General features: G+C 33.3%; 1 protein-coding gene across 2 annotated transcripts; it reads right to left on the bottom strand.

Annotated features, from left to right (window-relative positions):
* Window positions 1-1,602: 1,602 nt before the first annotated feature.
* Window positions 1,603-11,657, bottom strand: LOC145009066 (uncharacterized). Of its 2 annotated transcripts, none has more exons than XM_078967728.1 (8): window positions 11,501-11,657; window positions 9,563-9,728; window positions 8,747-9,169; window positions 6,450-6,505; window positions 6,289-6,371; window positions 6,028-6,219; window positions 2,760-3,064; window positions 1,603-2,585 (listed from the first exon to the last, which is right to left on the bottom strand). In XM_078967728.1, the coding sequence occupies exons 2-8, from the start codon at window positions 9,722-9,724 to the stop codon at window positions 1,761-1,763; spliced, it is 2,046 nt and encodes a 681-aa protein (XP_078823854.1). In that variant the 5' UTR covers window positions 9,725-9,728; window positions 11,501-11,657; the 3' UTR covers window positions 1,603-1,760. The 2 variants fall into 2 exon arrangements, with proteins under 2 accessions (XP_078823854.1, XP_078823853.1); XM_078967727.1 differs by having other exon boundaries at window positions 9,563-9,850.
* Window positions 11,658-19,644: the final 7,987 nt, after the last annotated feature.

Genomic DNA, 19,644 nt, shown 5'->3' on the forward strand with positions numbered 1-19,644 from the left:
ATCCAAACAACCCCGAATCCATTTTCTCCAAATGACTCCAAAACCCATATGTCTCATAACTGAGTCAAGATACCTTCGGTGTATACAATCAAAAGCTTTTTCAAAATCTATTTTGAGAGGAAATATCTTCTTTTTAAATTGTTATGCCCATGAATAAACTTCATTAATAACAAGTGGTCCATCTAATATATTACGCCCAGGAATGAACGCGGATTGAACTTCATTGGTCACCGAACCTATGACAGCCTTCAATCTCACTGCGAGAATCTTGGCAACAATATTATACATGCAACTGAGCAAGCTAATGGGCCTGTAATCTGAGAGAGTAAGAGGATTTGTTACCTTGGGAATCATTGTAATGAAAGCCGAATTGCAGCCCCTAGCCAAAGAGGTGTGCTGCTCAAAATGTTTTACAAAATTCAAAAGGTCTCCACTCATTAAATCCCATTTATCTTTGATGATTTTGAAAGTTAGACCATCTGGTCCATGGGCTTTCTCGTTTCCACAACACCAGACCGCGTTTTTTTTATTTCCTCAAGTGAAATGGGAAGTTCCAATGATTGTCGTTGTTGTGCGGAGAGCTGTTTGAAAAGTGAATTGATCAGCAACGGACGGATAGGCGATCTACTTAAATCACGAAACATTAAACTGGGTTTCATGATATGTATTTTTCAAGATTTGTTAATTAATTATTTAACGTATTCTATCCGTCGTTGTATATTTACTATCCAAACTGCTTAATTTATGAATTTCTTTCGACCGATTTTGCATGACATATATCGTGAAACTATGCTCTATGATTGGAGCCTAACAGTTGGGGTGCAGCATTCCACACATGAACAATGTTTTAAAACCCGAGTTGACGTGCCAGTCAAATCAGTTGGACTGTAATCTAGTGAAAAGAGTGGGTCAATCATGATTGAGTTTTTAGTTATTTATTTCTGATTAGGATTTAACCGTTCAATTTATCAAAAAATCTTGCTAAAAACCTAAGTTGAACCAGTGCAAACAAAGAAAGTTATTTAAGTTGTTAGTTTGCAAGAGTTAACATTAATGATACATGCATTAGATGTCATTTTCTAAATTATGAGTGCTAGCTTTTTATTTACATATTAGTCATTTTCTTACAGTTTATTCAGCTCAATGTTGTTGCTTTTAGTTTAAAAGATGCAATTGCCATAAAATGGCATCTCATTGGGTTTTAGTGTTTATGTTTTAATATATGGGATCTTCAATCTACTACAAAAAAAAAATAAAACGTGTATGTCATTACCTTTTTTTAAGTACATACAGAGTTAATTGGTTAATCGTGTGTTGAACGGCTATTTTAATGTTTTCTTTGAGTTTCTATTATCAGTACATTAATACTTAATGGTTAACAATAGTTGTGACAAGACTAGATTAAACTCAGGTTTAGTAACACCTGGCTGGTTGATCATTTGTTGTAAAATTTGCATAATTTGAGATAACTTCCGCATAGTTTACCTTTGTATTAAATTTCTAAGGCAGAATTGGCCCTAATTCGAGCCAAAAATGAGACTATTACATGTTATAATAATCAAATATATGAAAATATGTTAGTATTTTGTTGCATTTAGCCCCTGAAAAAAAAATAACTAATTTCCCAATTAGTTTAGTTCAAAAACTCCCATATCCATATCCATAGCAACATACAAATCCAAACATGATTTGACCTGTACACGATTCAAACATCCATACAAGTCTACTCACCCTGCCTGCAGCTAACCCCTAACCCCTAACTAACACTGTCTATGATCATCAGATATAGTCTCCTCAGAAGACGCATCACTGTTTATCACAATCACCTCATCCACTTTCCCAACAGAAGCAGAAGTGCAACGGTGGGGCCCAATTACTTCACCCGACCCATTCAATACCATCGGGTCGGGCAAACGGGTCCCACCTTGTGGTCCCACAGATCCCGAAAACGGTTGGTTAATCCAGTGCATCATTCCAGATTGACCCGTGTATGAAACAGAAGGTGGAACAGTAACAGCTTCCCAGAGCCAATGAGGTAAGTTCCCCTTCACACCAAGGGACAATTGTGGTTGTGGTTCATCATATTTCTTGGAAACCGTAGGTCGAAACCGCTTACTTTGCGAGGGGGGCGTTTTGGTAATTAAAAGCTTTGATTGTTCTTCCTCCCACCGTTCAGCCAACTCCCTCGGGGACCTCGGGTATGCAAAATGAAGACGGGGATCACGTAACATGGAATCCCAGTTTCCGATCCCGTGTCTCCTTACACCGATCCATAAAAAGTCGAGTTCGTCCTCCGACCACGTGAAATTCTCTTTTTTACCACCACTTGTGATCCTTGCTTTACTTATAATGTTGTCCAGCATCATTTTGTGTCTCATTAGGGAGACCGAGTCGGACGGGTAGGGGTAGTGTCCCCCTGCCCCTGCCCCTGGTGTGGGTGACCATGGGGATGATAAACCGAAAGGGGTTGTGGAACTGGAAGGTGTTGGTGTTGGTGTTGGTGTTGAGGTGCGGAAGTGCAGATGTTTCCCATTTGATGTGAAGGATTTTTCTTTTAATGGCAGGACTCTGTCTTCCGGAAAAAGCTGCACCAGCAAAATATGAGATGAGAAGCAAGGCAAAGAACTATCCCAAAACAAATCTTAGATATTTGATTATTAGTCGAATACACATGCTAAACAAAGTGCCAGCCAATTCAAAAACTGTTGGATTTTTATTTTTCAAGATAGTGTTCAAAAACTGTTACAATGATACCATACCTGAAGGAAGGTCTTTTTTGATGTTTGACTTTGACTTATGGATGCCGAAGCTGAAGGGGGGTACATGTGGCTGCTAGTGGGACCAGAGTGTACCTGAGAATGAGATAAAGGAGTTTCCCCGTCCCCGATTCTTTCATCAAGCAATTTCAGTACCTTTCCTTGACAAGGAAACTCATGCAAAACTGTGGAGTGACTTCTGCTGGTAGAGTCGGCTGAATCTCTATGAGTTTCTGACATATTATTTTCAACTTGTATATTAGAGCTAGATTCCAGTGTTAAGTTGCAGTCCACCAAACCACCTGATTCTGAGTCACAAATCACAAATACAATTAATTCAGAAACATGTTTACTCACTAAGTTCCAAACAAAACCAGTTATTCATTCAATTGAAATGAAATGTGATAACAATTCACAGCAAATTCAAACCCATTTATCTATTTTTTGTAATCGAAAAGATTTCTTGAGATTGTGAAAAGTTGGTAATTCAGTCTCTTTGACCTCTCTACCTCGTCTTTTTTTGTGGCCAACTGTTTGGTTTGATGGAACGGAATTGTAAATATAGGTGAAGCCCCCATGTAAACTCTCCAAAAGAGCCCTTGTGGAGAGAAGGGGAACTCCAACATATATTATATATAACCGCTTATAAGACTATGTCACACCGATGTGGGATACACTAACACAAATGGAATGGAATAGAATGACGAAGGAATCGAATGGAAGGTATATTGGAATAAGCAATGTAATGGAATGACTCATGACATTCCATGATTATGTTTGGTTGGCTTATAGGATCATAGTGAATTTTCATATGATTTTTTATATTATATATAAACACAACATACAGTTTTACTTTACACTATACTTTATTTAATGAATTTTTTTTTTATTCACAAAAATAATAATAATAAAAATTGAACTTAATAAGGCTCATTAAAATCCAAATCTAACCTAATAAATGAAAACGATTTTTGTCACATGTCATGTTTTCCATTCGTTTGCCACATATAATTTTGTGGTTTTTTTTAATAAAATTAATTCCACATTTCAATTTGTGGTGTTTTTTTGTATTGAATGATTAATTAATTTAATTAATGTATTTATTCTATTAATAACAAAATAATTCCAGAAAATGAAGAATATATATATATATATATATATATATATATATATATATATATATATATGCTATATTTCCCTTACTTTCCTAATATGTCATCAAAATTTATTCTGCCACCCTCAAATTCACAGCTAATCCTATATCCTTTCCAAAATAATACAATATCTCTTGTATGGTATTTCAATTTACCATATAATTAATCATGCGCATTATTTCAATGGACTTCAAGCCATTATATCAAAACATTAAATATTAAAATAAGGGTTAAAAGTATCATAATAATATTTTGTTTCCTATTAGTCTAAATGTTTTTTACAAAGACAGGTGCAAACGTGATTAGTGGCCAAAATTGTCAATAGTTCTTATAAAAGACGTAATCTATTGTCAATTGTTGAAATGTTAGTATTACAATAAATATTTTGTGAAGTAATTTCCTCATACGTTAAACATATCTCTTTTCCAAAACAGAATGTGAATGAATCAAAATGAACTTGTGTTGGAGATTATTTATGTTTTATATGAATTTCATCCAATATTATTGGAAAGAGTATAAAACTACCTCTTAGTCCCTCATAATCATTTTTTTGATTTTTCTAAAATCTATGGTCATAGTTATTTTATCTTCTCTATAAGATTCATATAAAATGTTATTGTCATATTGTCAAAGAAACAAAACTATGTAGCATTATATGAGTGTATCCAAATGTATGTGTGTGTGGCAGTTTTTGTAAGTAGCAATGTACTTTCATTTATAAGGTTCGCTAATTTTCAAATGTATATATTTTTTTAAAATATTTTGTCTATTGAAACCGAATTTTAAAAAACAATCCATCTGAATTTTAATTTGGTTAGAGTGGATCATATTTGAATTTACTTTAGACCATTCGAATCCATGTTTTTAAAACCGAAATCAATTAGGATTTAATTGATTAGTGTCAAGAGAGGAAAGAATAGAATTAGAGAGTTTGTATAATTTCAAGTTGTGTAATTGTCATTCAAGAATCGCTACCTTTGTCTTAATTAAGATTTTAAAAGATTTTTAAAAATTTAAAAGGTGGGATTGTCATTAAAGATAAAACAAAAAAACGTAAATTACATGTTTCTTTTTTCTTTTTTTTTCTTTTTTTTTTTTGACGCTTATATGAATAAATAACAAGGAAATTTTATTTTATTTATTGGTTTTAGAGATATAACAAAAGAATAAATTAGTTTTTAGACTTTTTTATCAAACCGTTTTTTATTTGAAACTTTAATGGTAATTTCTTTAAAAAATAGAGATATGACCTCATGATATAACAAAAAATAATTATTTATTTGAAAATTTTATAGTAATGTCTTAAAAAACAACCAACATATTATCATCAATGCTATAATAATATTATATTGTATTTCTTTAAAAAATAGAGATATGACCTCATGATATAACAAAAAGATGTAGCTTTCATCATTTTGTTTGTATCTATTTCGAAATTTTACATCTTAATATTTAATATTTTACATCTTGATATTTAATATTTTATTAATCAACCCGTGTAGTCCACAGGTCTCACACCTAGTAAGAATATAATAAATAAAAAATAGAGAGTAAATTATAATTTGGTCCCTGAATATTAGCTGATTTTCTCAATTTTGGTCCCAAAAAGTTTTCTTTTGCAATTTTGATCCTTAATGAAGGTTTTTGTAACGTTTTTTGTCCTTGTTCCAAGTAAAATGGCTTATATTATTATTGGGACCAAAACTGCAAAATCAGTTGTACTTTTGGAACAAAAGCAGTCATATCAACTAAAACAGTGAAGAAGAATGTTACAAGAACCTCAATAAGGAGCAGAATTGCAAAAATCAGCTATAGTAAAGGACCAAAAGTATAATTTGTGTCAATTAAGATTAAGTAAAGAAAAATGGGTTATATTGCAATTTTCATTCCATTCCATGATGCACTGTTGACAGCACAACACAACCCTTGGCTAAGGAATGGAATGAACGCACTCCTTCAAGAATGGTCTACTCCATTCGAGCAGACAAAACAAATAGTTTGTTTTTTTTTTAATATCCAAAATAGAATAAAGTAATAAACCATTTCATTCCATATTCAATCATATTGAACACTAGTTTAGTTTTGTTACAAGTTAAGTTTAAGCAAAACATACTAACCAGGCGGAGGCTTTGACAGATCAAAAGAAGCAAGCGAGCCCCCATCTCTTTTCTTGTCGGTGCCGGTGATAACTCCATCGCTTGATAAGACTCGTGATTCGTCAACATGGCCCTCTGATGCGGATGCTTCCGGCTGTTTATCTTTTAAAATTCCCAGTCCCACATGAGACATTGCATCCATTGGTGCCATTCCTGCTCCATTAATCCCTCACAACTCACAATCATTATCATACAAGAAAACACCATACTGATCATTCTTACCTGATGTTGGTTTTGTTATGGCTGGGGTGTCCTTTAAAATGCATTTTTCAGTCACCAACTCTTCACTAGTTTCTCTATCATTGCTGAAGTCAGCTAAAAATGGGAAGTGAGAATATGATGTGAAAGAGGTAGCATTTGGAAAAGAAGAATATTCAACATACATTTCAATTTTAGGAACGGGAAGTGAATGAAGATCACCAACATCTTCACTCGTTTTCTGTCATAAAATAAAAAAAGTGAAAACAACCATTAGATCGATTATATGAGAGAAAGAATAAACCAAGGAGACTACAAACAAAAATACACTTTGCACAACATATTCTTGAAAGAGTTGGATAATTTCTTCCAGTCTGAACTGGAATTCAACTCCTTTCTAATCCTGCATTCGTTTGTAATCCACAAAGACAAAATCCCTTGACTGGTGGGTTTTAATATCCCATCCTAAAAGTTCCTCTTGTTGAAAATACGCACATTACATACCCTTTTAATCACAAGCAAATGCCTCTCACCTCTCCATGTGCTGTGCTCAATTCCTTCATATTCCATTATTCCAATTCCTGGTTTGTTACTTCAATGACGGCCATCCTCAAGCCCCATGGGTTTTTCTTTTTCCAATAAAAGATTTTAAAGATGTAACCAAACTGATATTCAAAGGAACAAGTCCATAAAATTAAAATATTACTTTTTATCTACCCTGAACAAATGTCAATTTGACTAGGAAGCAACCGCTTTCAGCATGATTTTATGTATTTAAAGCATCCACAGGTAAACCTAACCGATCACACAATGTTGACCAAGCATTCTCACGATGACAGTCTTACCCTTTTGTTGCATTTAATTCCATGATAGGTTAACTGATAATGAGGGGTATTTTGGTAAAAGGGATATTTATTTTTAGAAGTAGGCTATTATTTTGGGACAAACCAAAAAGGAATCTGGACTATTATTTTGCGTAATATGTCAATGGATATATGAAGGAATATGGCTTCTTAGACTTAGAGGATGCTTTAAGAGTTAAAAAAATTCTAATTAGTGGAAGAATGAATCTAACAAAGCTACTATCAAAATACCAACAAAATCATGTTCATCATGACGAAGATGAACAAAACCAAACATGTGCATCAAAGAAAAATTACTAGAATTGCCTACCTCCAGATTCCAAGGAACAGGCTGGACATGAACTGGCATGAAGATGAAGGGGTTACTGGGTTAAGGTAAATTAGTCAAGTCAAGTGGTATGGTATATTGGTATGTCACATGACATGATTTTATCATCTAAAGGAAAATTGTGGTTCGGACTTCATTATTTTCTGGCATAATCAACATCAAAAATCCACTGGTCTAATATAGTATCCAGGCAGTACAGTAGGTTTCAACAGAGCCCTAGTCATGGTTTTCTATGGCTCTGGTTTTGGTTGGACTTTTTGGAAAGACAGGTCTCAGTTGGCGAGGACTTGTGGTGAAATACTCACTTTCCTTTCTGTGTAGCAAATAATACCACAAAGATGCCATGTGTCCCACTCCTTTGCTTGAATTAAAGGATGAGTTGCATGAATAGTTGTTATTATTCCTGGATCAAGTAATTTATTGGACATTATGGATGACAAATTAAAGGTGGCACTAATAACTCGGGTGAATATTAAACTGGATTCCTCCTATAACAATGCCTAAAAGTGGAGCATATGATCTAGATATCACTGTAATCGTTCTATTTGGCCATAAAGTTGACTCAAAAGTCCACCTGGTTGCGTCTGTTATGTTTGCTATGTTCAAAAAAGTGGGAGCTAGATGCTAGGCAACCAGGTGTATCTTTGTTGGTTATCTTAGAAGTGGTGTAGGTCTCATGACCCTTATCTCAGGATGCTATGCTATGCTTGCCACCCCCTAATTCATCCCCTGATATTTTCATTACTCATTAGCCCATTTCCCTTTGTTTTAGCCATGGCACATGATCCCTTAATCATATCTATAATACAACAGCAGCAAGAATTTACCAAAAATCCCTCAAGAAACACTTCTTGATTCTGATGAAAGACAAACTAATATTCAAGTTGGCAAAATTCAACATCTGTTGGTACCCTAAGGAACACTCATTACAAACCCAAATAATGGTATTATCTTTCTTAAAACAATTTATAACCCGAAGGAGCATTTATTAATATCACAAAATATGATCAATCAAACTAAAGCACAATACTAAGTTAAGAGATTTCTCATCTTTCGTCTCAAAGTCAAAACTGTGCAATAATTATGGTTCCAAACGAGAGACTATGTGATTCTTGCTCTCTAGTAAACGAAATTACTTCCAGCAATATTTTCATGTAGACTTTCAACATCAAAACAGACACAGGACTAACAAGTAAATAATAACCTATAAAAGTATAAAAGGAAAAACGAGCCAACAAGAACATAAGCAAAAAAAACAAAGTGCATTTCAAGTTTAAGTAAAATAGGTTACCTTTTCTTGACTTGCCATGCAGCATCTAGAATTAGGATCATTTCCTGTAAAATCTGTTGAAAGATGTACATGAACACCATTATTCATTGTGGCATTACTACCACTGGTCACCAGTAAATCATCTTTCTCCAAAACAGTTGACCCACTCCCATCCACAGCTTTCTTGTGTCTGGATCTGCGACTGAATGTTATCAACGGGAACCCTTTCACTGTGTCTGCAGACTTACCCTTTGAGGGTAAGTCAACTGCTTCTAAACTAGATTCATTGTTGACCTGTCCACTTACAGATACCAAATTGCAAGGATCTGAAACAATGTCCACATTTGTTTTAACCATCTCAGATGATGAGTTCCCCGTGTCCTGTATGCTGTCACACTGGACTGCAATGCTGCCACCACTATATACAGAACATGGGTTCAATATCTGCACAAAAGTTGAACAGCTGGTTAAGAAAGAACCAAGTAATGGGGATATGATTATGGGCAGAAAGAATATGCAGTTGTAACTTCATCTCACAAGTATCACTAACAACTCAAACTCCTATAGTTTTCATATCAGTATGAATTGAGGCCAACCAGTCCCAGAAAAACAATTATAAAAATACAACTCTTATGAAACACCAGAATTTATTGAACAAAATCAAGAGCAGAACAAATTAGCTGGAAATAAATCTGGATAAACAATGACTTAATCAAGAGAAGAACAAGCATGGCAGAAAGACACTAGCATGTGTATTCCACAAGTCTATACTAAAAACGAAAATTAAATTCACTATATCATTAAACTGTTATAATAGAAACTCGATACAAGAATTACCTCTGGATCTTTTCTCTCAGATTCATGTTTTGAATCTTCTTCTGTGACTGATGTTTTCAGTACTTGTAAAGTTTCACATCCAGAAGATTGATCAGGGCACTCATTTTCAAACCCTAAACCAGGTCTTGAAGAGAACCGCTTCCTCTTGTATGTCAGCACCATTTTACTACCAATCATTCAAGCTTGTCAACTGTTGATACTTTAAAATGCTATTAAGAGGAATAATATGCTAAAACTGATATTCATGAAGCATACACCCGACGACCTCATTAATGCTCCCGGACATAACTGCAAAGAATGAGTTCCAAATATATTTTTTTTTTTAAAAGTACAGAATTAAGCAATCTGATACAATGACAGTGCAGTAGCTGTAAATTTTCAAATGTAGATGGATTTTAGGATATAACATATACACTTTTTTCATGGCCTTCATGTAAAAAGAAGAAACAAAAAATAATATATAGTCATGGGATACATGTTATATTTGCCTAGTACAAACCTTTCTATGTGAGAATCATGTTTCTTGAAGTTGTTTCCAAGCCACCAAATCTTAAGTTACTATAAAATGTACAATTTCTTCTTCTTGACTCTTATTAACACACATAAATTCATTCAAAGCAGCTACTATCTCTATCTACATGACCATTAAGATCTCCTAAAGAGCTTCTAGCCAATTAATGTCCACCCCAACAATTTTTTCTAAGTACTACACAAAATTTATTTGATTAAATACATAAAAACCCACATCCACAGCAAACGAGCTAATGAAATTTATAAGCACCTCCCATACCACTGATTTGGCAAATATGATAATATCCCTTTTATCCTTTAATCTTAAGTATATCACTTTCAGGCTCTTATATATATATATATATGTCCGGTTTTATATAAACATGTATGATTCTATCCCTTTTATTGTTTAATCCTAACGGCATCATTTTCAAGCTCTTATGCATCACAAGAACTATCATGTGTCTTAGCTTTGTAAACATGAATTGAATATCAGTACTTAAAGCTTGTGTCTCATCTTCTTGAGAATTTACACTCTCTAATTCGATTACTTGAGCGGCTCAACTTCAACATATACAATATTCACAATCTTCTACTTATTGTTTCAACTAACCCCTATATCTTCCCTGTTAAGGGTTAACCACCCTATAATTTTACCTTGTAATTATGTTTTGTGAAGCATTGTCTCTTTCACACATTTCAAGAACGCCTGGCCTTTTAGGCTTTTACCATATCCTTCAAGAGAACCATTGGTAATTTCGTATAGAACAAATTACAGGTATGACTTCTATTGACACTTCAAATAATTTCTTTCTGCAATAGGCCAATATGAACAACTAAATCCCCTACATAACACATTTACACATAAGAATAACTCCTGGATACAAATTACATTAACATAACAAGAACAAACACTACCCTAAAAGAGCTAACCCCAAAACACAATAAATTTTCCCCATCCAAAAGTACCTAAATGATTATATTAGAACCCCAGGAAATCACTACCCTTTATTCGCCAAACCTAATCATTTTCACATAAAAACTTTATACATATTTTTGTTTGCAGTCGACATCTACAATCATTCTATCCATACAGCCCGCAGTTCTTTCACAAAATACCTCAAAGATACATAGCAGGTTGATAAGTAACCACCGCGACTTGCCAGAAAATCAAACAGAATACGAACGGCACAAACATGAAACAAATTGCAGAAACAAAGTTCGCTCAAACTCTCTTCATCCTCATCTTCGTTTAATTTTTATTAAGGATGCTAATGATGATAAGCAGAATTCGCTAACTACAAACAATCGGGTTCAACTCCCAAGGCCCAAGGCCTCGCACACAAAACATGCAAATAACAAAATCCATACATATTCCATAGCCAAGTATATCAAAAGGATTACAGAAACAAAAAGCTAAAAACTCACCAAATAATTTTCCAAACCGAGAATGAATGTAACGTACGGAAATGGATTGAAGATAGAAATAAAACTTGAAGGCTTTGGAACTCTCTCTGCAAACGTTGGTGCAAGTGTGTGTGTGTGTGTTTTCTCTCTCACATATTTCACTTTTTTGGTGGGGATGGGAATGAGATGAAGGAAGGGGCCCGCTTACGAATTGAATTCCATTATATGTCTGTTCCGGATGGTGGCACGTGAGAGTGTACGCGTGTAAATGTGGGGTGTGTAGTACACTTGGTAGGGGTGCGCGTGGGTGACGAAAATGACTGTGGAAGGAGCAGACTTGTCTTTTATGGTCAAAAGCAATCGGTAATGTAGTGCAGCTCCCTTCCTCATCTATTTACATTACATTAACTAGTCATGGTCAGATTTGTAAATCTAAAAGCTCATCCGTATTTTTATCCACCATAACCACATTTTTATTAAAATATCGTTTCTAACTGGAAAAAATTGTCATATTTAAAAGTTTTTTTTTTCAAAAATGGAATAAAATTAAGAAATTTCCATATAATAACCACCAATTTAGCTGGACCCACTAGACAATGGACGTCGCTTTGAGAGTATTTCGCAGTGGAGTTTTAAACAAGCTTTAAAATGAATTTTATAAATTAAGATTCATTAAAAAAAACGATTTGGTAAAAAAAGCCCCAATTTTCTTAACATTTAAAAATATTAAAACGACAATGTGCACAAAGATGTAACAATATAACAAGAGTCAAAAATAAAATAAATATTTTTACATACATCTTAAATTTCAAATAAACTTCTTTTAAATTTAGAGATCCAAATGTTTGGTTCATCTTTGAGGGAGGTGTTTGGGATTGTTTTTTGAACTTAAAAATTGTTTTTGGGTAAAAATGTTTATTAATTTATGGTGGTGATAAAAGAAGTTTTAAAAAATAAAAATGTTTAGATTAATTTTTATAGTGATAAAAGTCAATAAGTTAAAAAGTATTTTGTTGAAAATCTTTTTTTTTTTTGAAGCTATTATAGGTGAAAAACTAAAAGAATATTTTAAAAGTCAAGTTTTACATAATTTTCAAAACTCATTTTTGAAGGTTTTTTACAACTAATGGAAAGGTTATTTTTTTAAATGTTTTTGACATTGTCAGGCATTATTTTTGATTTATTGGATTTTCAAAAAGTAAAACAAGTTGTTTTGAAAATCAATCTCAAACACCCCCGTTAACTATATCTTCCAACCTGAAAACATCTCTCTACCTAATAAAAGATTCCTTACAATGACACGTGGCTGTTTTTTAAATCCTCTGATTGCTACGTGTCATTCATTCTGCCTCCCGTAATTATGTTTTGCCCCTCAATTTGTTTATCGGTTTCTATTTAATTTTGATATTTAATTTTGATAATAATCGACCCATAAAATCAGTAACCATCCCATAAAATCAGCAACAAAATCACAAGAAATCTTGATTCTATAATCAACATTGAAATAATCGTATGTTTATCTTTACAAAAACCCTAAACAAAGGTCTCCTCTATCCTATACCCATTTAAATATCATACCGTTGTTCAGTCTCCGTCAACACCACCCGCCATTGATCATCAAAGTTGCAAAACCTTTTCTTCCTTCACCAATATGCCATTTCTCTCTACACGATCTAATGATAATGATGATAACGAGGGAGACTTGACTTCTTCTCCACGCAATCGCCAATCTTTATGGAAATGATTCATATTTTTATTTTTTGTTTTCGATTCCTTATATGATTTCACGATTTATGGGTTTGATTTTGATAGTCGGTTAACCATTTTTGGTACCCTTGTCAATTTCTAATCTATCTGTCCTATTATTCTTATTCTATTTTCAGTTTCAAATGGAGGAGCTTTGTTTGGGGATTAAGTGCGTCAAATTTTTCCTCAAATACACCTCAAGTACGAACTCAAAATCTTTAAGGGTTTATGGTTTTGCTTCAATATTTAGGTATTTTTTAAATCAATTGATAATTTTTATGTAATAAGATAAATAAGAATGAGGAAACTGAACTTTAACATCAACTCGGGGTAATGATTTCGATTTTTTGCTCTTGAACCTTTGATCTTTAAGCCCTAAATCGATTTGTAATTCTATTTCGTTAGCCTGTAATCATGTGATGAATGAAGTTTTTTTTTACTTGGAACCACTTATAAATCTCAAAAAATCAGCAAAAATCGGATACGATGACATGAATGGAGGAGTTGTTGGCGAATTGTAGATGACGATGCTGGCTACGGGGTTATGGAAAACAATTCCTATGAATATGACATGTCCCCATCAAAAGGTTGAGTTTTGCAATGATTTCATTTGAAAGATCTTATTTGTTTATTTCAATGTAATTTTCCATGCTTGGCTTATAAAACATCGATCATGCTATAATTCTCTCATTAAGTTTCTTTCTATTGATGGTTAAGTAGATAAGCTTATATAACTAAACATTTGTATCCTTTGAAGCGATTTATCAATCATAATTCTTTAATCCGATTTTAGTTTTATAATTCTTAAAGGACTTTTGCAAATTTTACATCAGGGTAAAAACTCAGGATTTCAAAATTTTCATGTGATTTAATCCAAGGATGCACCATTAGCATATTATATGATCAGGATATTTGTTTATTATCTGTGTTTCCATTATTGGGGATTTCAAAATTTCGTAATTAAACTAACATGTGGATTTATAGGGATGAGATCCGAAGGATCAGTGCAAATGATTCAGATAGAAGATGTAAAATACATTTTCAATCAGTGCTTAGGTGAAAGTAGACATTTTACCTATATCACATTATCCTAATTGTTGAAATGTGATTAAGGAAACAAAATCTAAGCAGAGAGAAGTTGTTCTTGATCAATGTGTAAGCAAAAGACAAATCTACTATGCCTCCGAGGAGGTACTCTGCTCCCACCAACTCAATGGCAAGCAATGTTTTTAAATTGACAGTAATATAACTTCAATTACAAGAAAGTCTTGAAATAATGATTGTTAAAGTGAACACCAGTTTGAGATGTAAATCATTAAGCCAAAAGAAAATTCAAATATGGTAAGCTATGCATTTATTTCCTTAACATAATAACCTACTTGAATTTTGTATTTACTTTTTTCTATAGATGGAGTGTAGGCAAGAAATAACAACATAATTTTCTTTATTTTTTTAATTTCACAAGTTATACCTTTGCATCATAATATTTTAATTTAAGTTTTATGTTACGTTGGCAGTTCTTTCCTTAAATTGGTTTTACTAAAATGTTGAGGCATAATTTCTTTTGTTCATCTTGTTAAATGAATCAGTTCTGGATATGCTTTCAAGTTTCAATCTTGGATATAATTCGTGTATTTGATATTACCCCTTTGAATTTAAATGTTTCTTTCTAGATTTGGAATGGGTGTCCGATGCCCCTTTCTACATGGTTGATAAATCTCTAAATATTTATATCATGGATCAATTTGGTACCACCATTCTATAACTTATTATATATTTATTAATGTCTTCATTGGTGCAGGAAGATAGCGAGAAGAAAGGGAGTGCAAATCAGTTTGGATTTAAGGAAAAACTTTTGACAAAGGTTTATGAAAGTGAAAACCAAATCAGGAGCTTCCAATGTCTAATTCGTCCAACCAAAGCTATCAAATTGAACGAAAATGAAGAATAAGGGTAATTCTGAAGCTTCTTTTGTTATGTTACCGAAATGATTAAATCTGAATGAATGTTTTCATATATATTTAAAATCCTAAACTCTAAGAACGATTCATCATATTATAATAGAAAAGTATACAATGTTTAATGAATTATGTTGTGGATTTGTAATATCTTTTTCACTAAGAATTTTCTAAACATATGTGCATATATTTTAAATCAAAATATAAATTTATATAATAAAAAAAATATTTTATCCCCCAAACGACAACCTTCATATTTGTAGCCAAAAACAACATACCAAAAATGGAACAAGTTATATTTTTATGCTTTTATGCAAAACAATAGGGTACTTATAGTATTGAATCAAATACCAACATACTTTAGTTATTATCCCAAAAATCACCATATTTTTATTTTTCAAACAAAAATAACTTATATAATTTGTTTTTTAACCCAAAACATATAACTATTTTTAAAATATTTTTGTAAATCTATGACTACTATTATATATATTTTTTTAATTTCAATTTTGTTTACTTTGTCAACCGTGTAACACACGGGTTATAACCTAGTGTTAAAATAAGCAGCTTTGTTTGAGAAACATAGCAATCATTATTTGGGTTAAACCTTTTAAGGATGTTTGGTAAAGTCGGTTATTCAATCCAAAAGCCAAAACCTTAAAAAAAATATTTGTAACATCCCAAAATACAGATAAAAATTTTTGTTGTTAAGTCCATTCAAAACATACAATACTCATATTAAATCAATCAAAAGTGTATCATGGTAACATATTGTTAGAGAACAAAATCCCAAAATCTTAAAATGCGGAAATCATAGGGTGATGAGGTGCGATCAGGTATGGTCCTTCCCCTTCGAACTAAAAGTACATTAAACATAAACATAAAATGATCATACATGGTCGCATAGGGTTGTTGGATTTCAGAAGTGCTATACGCCAAAATGGTCCTGCCCTCCGGTGTTTTATGTTTGGCCCCTGTCTGTACATAGTGGTTGGAAAATATTGTTTAAACGCTTATATAATAATAATAATAATAATAATAATAATAATAATAATAATAATAATAATAATAATAATAATAATAATTAGTCACGATAAATATTAGACTAAAATCTAGTGGTAATAATACTAGGTTTCATCGAAGTAAATTATTTTAAAGTAAACGAAGCGTTGCCCGAGTACCGAGTCACCACCTTCTCAGGTGATTGCATAGTTACTTTCATCGTACACATAGATATGAAGTATTTTATATAAATTACGTGTTATGCGTGCATATTATCTGAATATTTGCTGTGTATGCTGGATGAACGATTTTATACATGTCTTAATTATTTAAACCGTATATGTATTTTATATCTACGATAATGTTGGGGTTAAATATGGGTAGGTGTAATAGACGGAATATGAGTTTGATGATGAGTTGAGAGGTGTTATAGACCACAATGTGAGGGTTAGAGGTGGACGATGTGAGAAGCCTTTTTCCCAAACGATGGCCCTTGACAATGTGACATCCCCAATTTCACGGTCAGAAAAGACCAATTTGTTTATGCTTTGTTTTAAAATCAGAGTTATTTTTTAAAGAAAACAGTTGCGGAATTTGTCCCAAAAACAAAATATGATAACCATTTATCAAAAATATTTATCAAAAAGAATGTATTTTTATTAAATAATTAAACCTCGGGATATCATGTTCTGATACAAATCAAAAGCATAAACAATATAAAATAGACCTTACAACACTCATTTATAACCACTGATTTATAATCCAAAATCTCTCGTTAAGTCCACAAACTTATACTCTTGTACCATTACCTGTAATACAAAGAAAACTGAGTGTGTCAGGCTTGGGAGCCTGGTGAGCATATAAGGTTTTCAACCCACAATAATATATTTATTATATTCAATCATCAAACAATCAACCAAATTACCCATCCCCATTATCTTCTTTATTTCTTAAGGTTTTACCCTAAGAATCGACTATACTTTCTTCATTCATTCCTAAGAATTTTCCTAAGGAACTAGCACAAATTCCATTTGCTACCACGGTTTATACAACATGCACTACGTCGCATAGTCACCAGGGTTCATACAATTGGCACTACGTCTCATAGTCACCAAGGTTTACACAATAAGCACGAAGTCGCATCGTCAACAACTATTCCATCTACCCATATTCTACCCAACATTTTTGTAGATATAAATACAAATACAATTTAAATCATTTAACATCCGTATAAAAATACTAATTCCAAGTCCATCTCAAAATAGATAATTAATATATAACACACAACATGTATTTCATAGCTAATACTTTATATTTATGTGTTAGAAGAAAGTAATTATGCACTCACGCATATAAACAACAATATATATATATATATATATATATATATATATATATATATATATATATACATAACACGTATTTTATAAAATACTTCATATCTATGTGTAAGATGAAAGTGACTATACACTCACTTGATCAGAAGATGATCGGACAACACTACAACTTTTAGAAGTAGTATTCTTTGGTAGATCTGGAAGATCTTTACAAAAACCGGGCTCCTCGCACGCAGGGCTTCAGCTCGGGAATCTCACTTCTCGGGATCTTCGGGACTTCGGAACTTGCTTCGGGGATCGGGAATAATACCGGGGCTTCGGGATATAATTGGCATGCAAATCGAGGCAAAAACTTAGAGAGAATAAAGAAAACGAGCAAAGAAAATGACTGATCTCAGTTTCTATTTATAGGTTGTTGGGTCTAGAATTACGTTGGGCGTAATTTCCAAGTACGTTGGGAGTACTCAGTACGCTAGGCGTAATCTTAGTTATGTTGGGCGTACGCTTCGGATAAGCTTTGGTATGCGTGCCACGATCTTCAAAAATTCATAACTTTTGCATACGAGCTCTGTTTTCGACGTTCTTTATATCTACGCGTAGGTGAGATTATGCTCTACAACTTTCATTTAGACTACGTTGGCTAATTTTGAAATTATTTTATTATATTATTTTTTAGTAGGCTGGGATAGGAAAACTCCGTTATAAATTCACAACTTATTCATCCGACATCCGTTTTCGCCTGTCTTTTTACCGTTTGACTACTATCAACAAGATCTTCGATTCTCGTTTAGATTGTTTCGGCTAAAAACTGCTTGATCTCAAATCGAGTATTCGGGTTGCATACCGCTAAGTCGAAAGTTAGAAAAATTGTAACTTCCTCATACGAAGTCAGATTCGGACGTTCTTTTTATGCACGCTCATGGTTTAACTAACTCTACGACTTTTGTTTAGATCGCTAAGGCTAAATATCAATCTAACGTAAATTCACTTTTTACGTCATTCAGCGTCGTGTTGGTTCTGTCGCGACACTTCGACAGGTCATGACTTCTTCGTTATAACTCGGATTTCGGCGTTCTTTATATGCACGGAAACCTTGTGACATATACTACAACTTAGTTAAGATTATTCATTTTAAATAGTCTTCTATCAAAAAATCGTTTTTGATGCTTATCATCTCTAAATTGATTAGCCCTAATCTACGGGGGTTACAGACAACCACGGACTATTCTAAACAGTCCAGTGGAACACTAGCAGGCTCGCAACCTGTAGGTGTTGTGAACGATGTATTCACCCGGGGTACTCTAAACCTTGGAGACCATGCAGACTTGGTGCCTAAACCTTGGCGATCATGCAGACCTGATGCCTAAACCCTGGAGAATATGTAGACTTAGTGCTTGTTGTGTAAACCTTGGTGATCATGCAGACTTGATGCCTAACCCCTGGCGACCATGTAGTCTTGGTGCCTAAACCTTGGCGATCATGCATACTTGATGCCTAAACCCTGGCTACTATGTAGACTTAGTGCCCGTTGTGTAAACCTTGGCGATCATGCAGACTTGATGCCTAACCCCTGACAACTATGCAAAGTTAGTGCCTATTGTGTAAATCGTGGCAACGATGGACTTCATGCCTATTCCTTAGAATGATCCTTAGGAATAAATGAACGAGGAATAGTTGATTCTTAGGGTAGATCCTTGAGAATAAAGAAGATAATGGGGATGGGTAATTGGGTTGATTGCATAATTGTTTAAATAAAAATAATTATATTATTGTGGGTTGAAAACCCTATGTACTTACCAGGTTTCCCAACCTGACCCACTCAGTTTATTTATATCACATATGTTGTTATGAAGTCACATTACACTGAGAGATTAAGGAGATATAAATCACTCGTGATAATGGATGTAAGTTCTGTTTATGCTTATGTTTCTGTATTGATGATGACATCCCAAATGTTTTAAAATGAATAAAAATATTTTTCTTCGGAAATGCTTTGATAACGTATTTATCATGTTTTACTGGGAACAAATTCCACAACATTTTTATTAAAAGATGTACTCTGATTTTCATAAAGCATAAACAAAAGCGGTATTTTCTGGCCGTGAAAATGGGGATGTCACAG

This window comes from Lactuca saligna, chromosome 8 (genome assembly GCF_052625555.1).
Source record: "Lactuca saligna cultivar CGN05327 chromosome 8, ASM5262555v1, whole genome shotgun sequence".
NCBI classification, from domain to species: domain Eukaryota; kingdom Viridiplantae; phylum Streptophyta; class Magnoliopsida; order Asterales; family Asteraceae; genus Lactuca; species Lactuca saligna.

Coding starts and splice junctions, on each gene's coding strand:
- LOC145009066 (XM_078967727.1), bottom strand. CDS start 9,739: ATGATTGGTAGTAAAATGGTGCTGACATACAAGAGGAAGCGGTTCTCT. Junction 6,220..6,288: donor CATAACAAAACCAACATCAG/GTAAGAATGATC, acceptor TTAATGGAGCAG/GAATGGCACCAATGGATGCA. Junction 3,065..6,027: donor TCTGTCAAAGCCTCCGCCTG/GTTAGTATGTTT, acceptor TTTGTGACTCAG/AATCAGGTGGTTTGGTGGAC.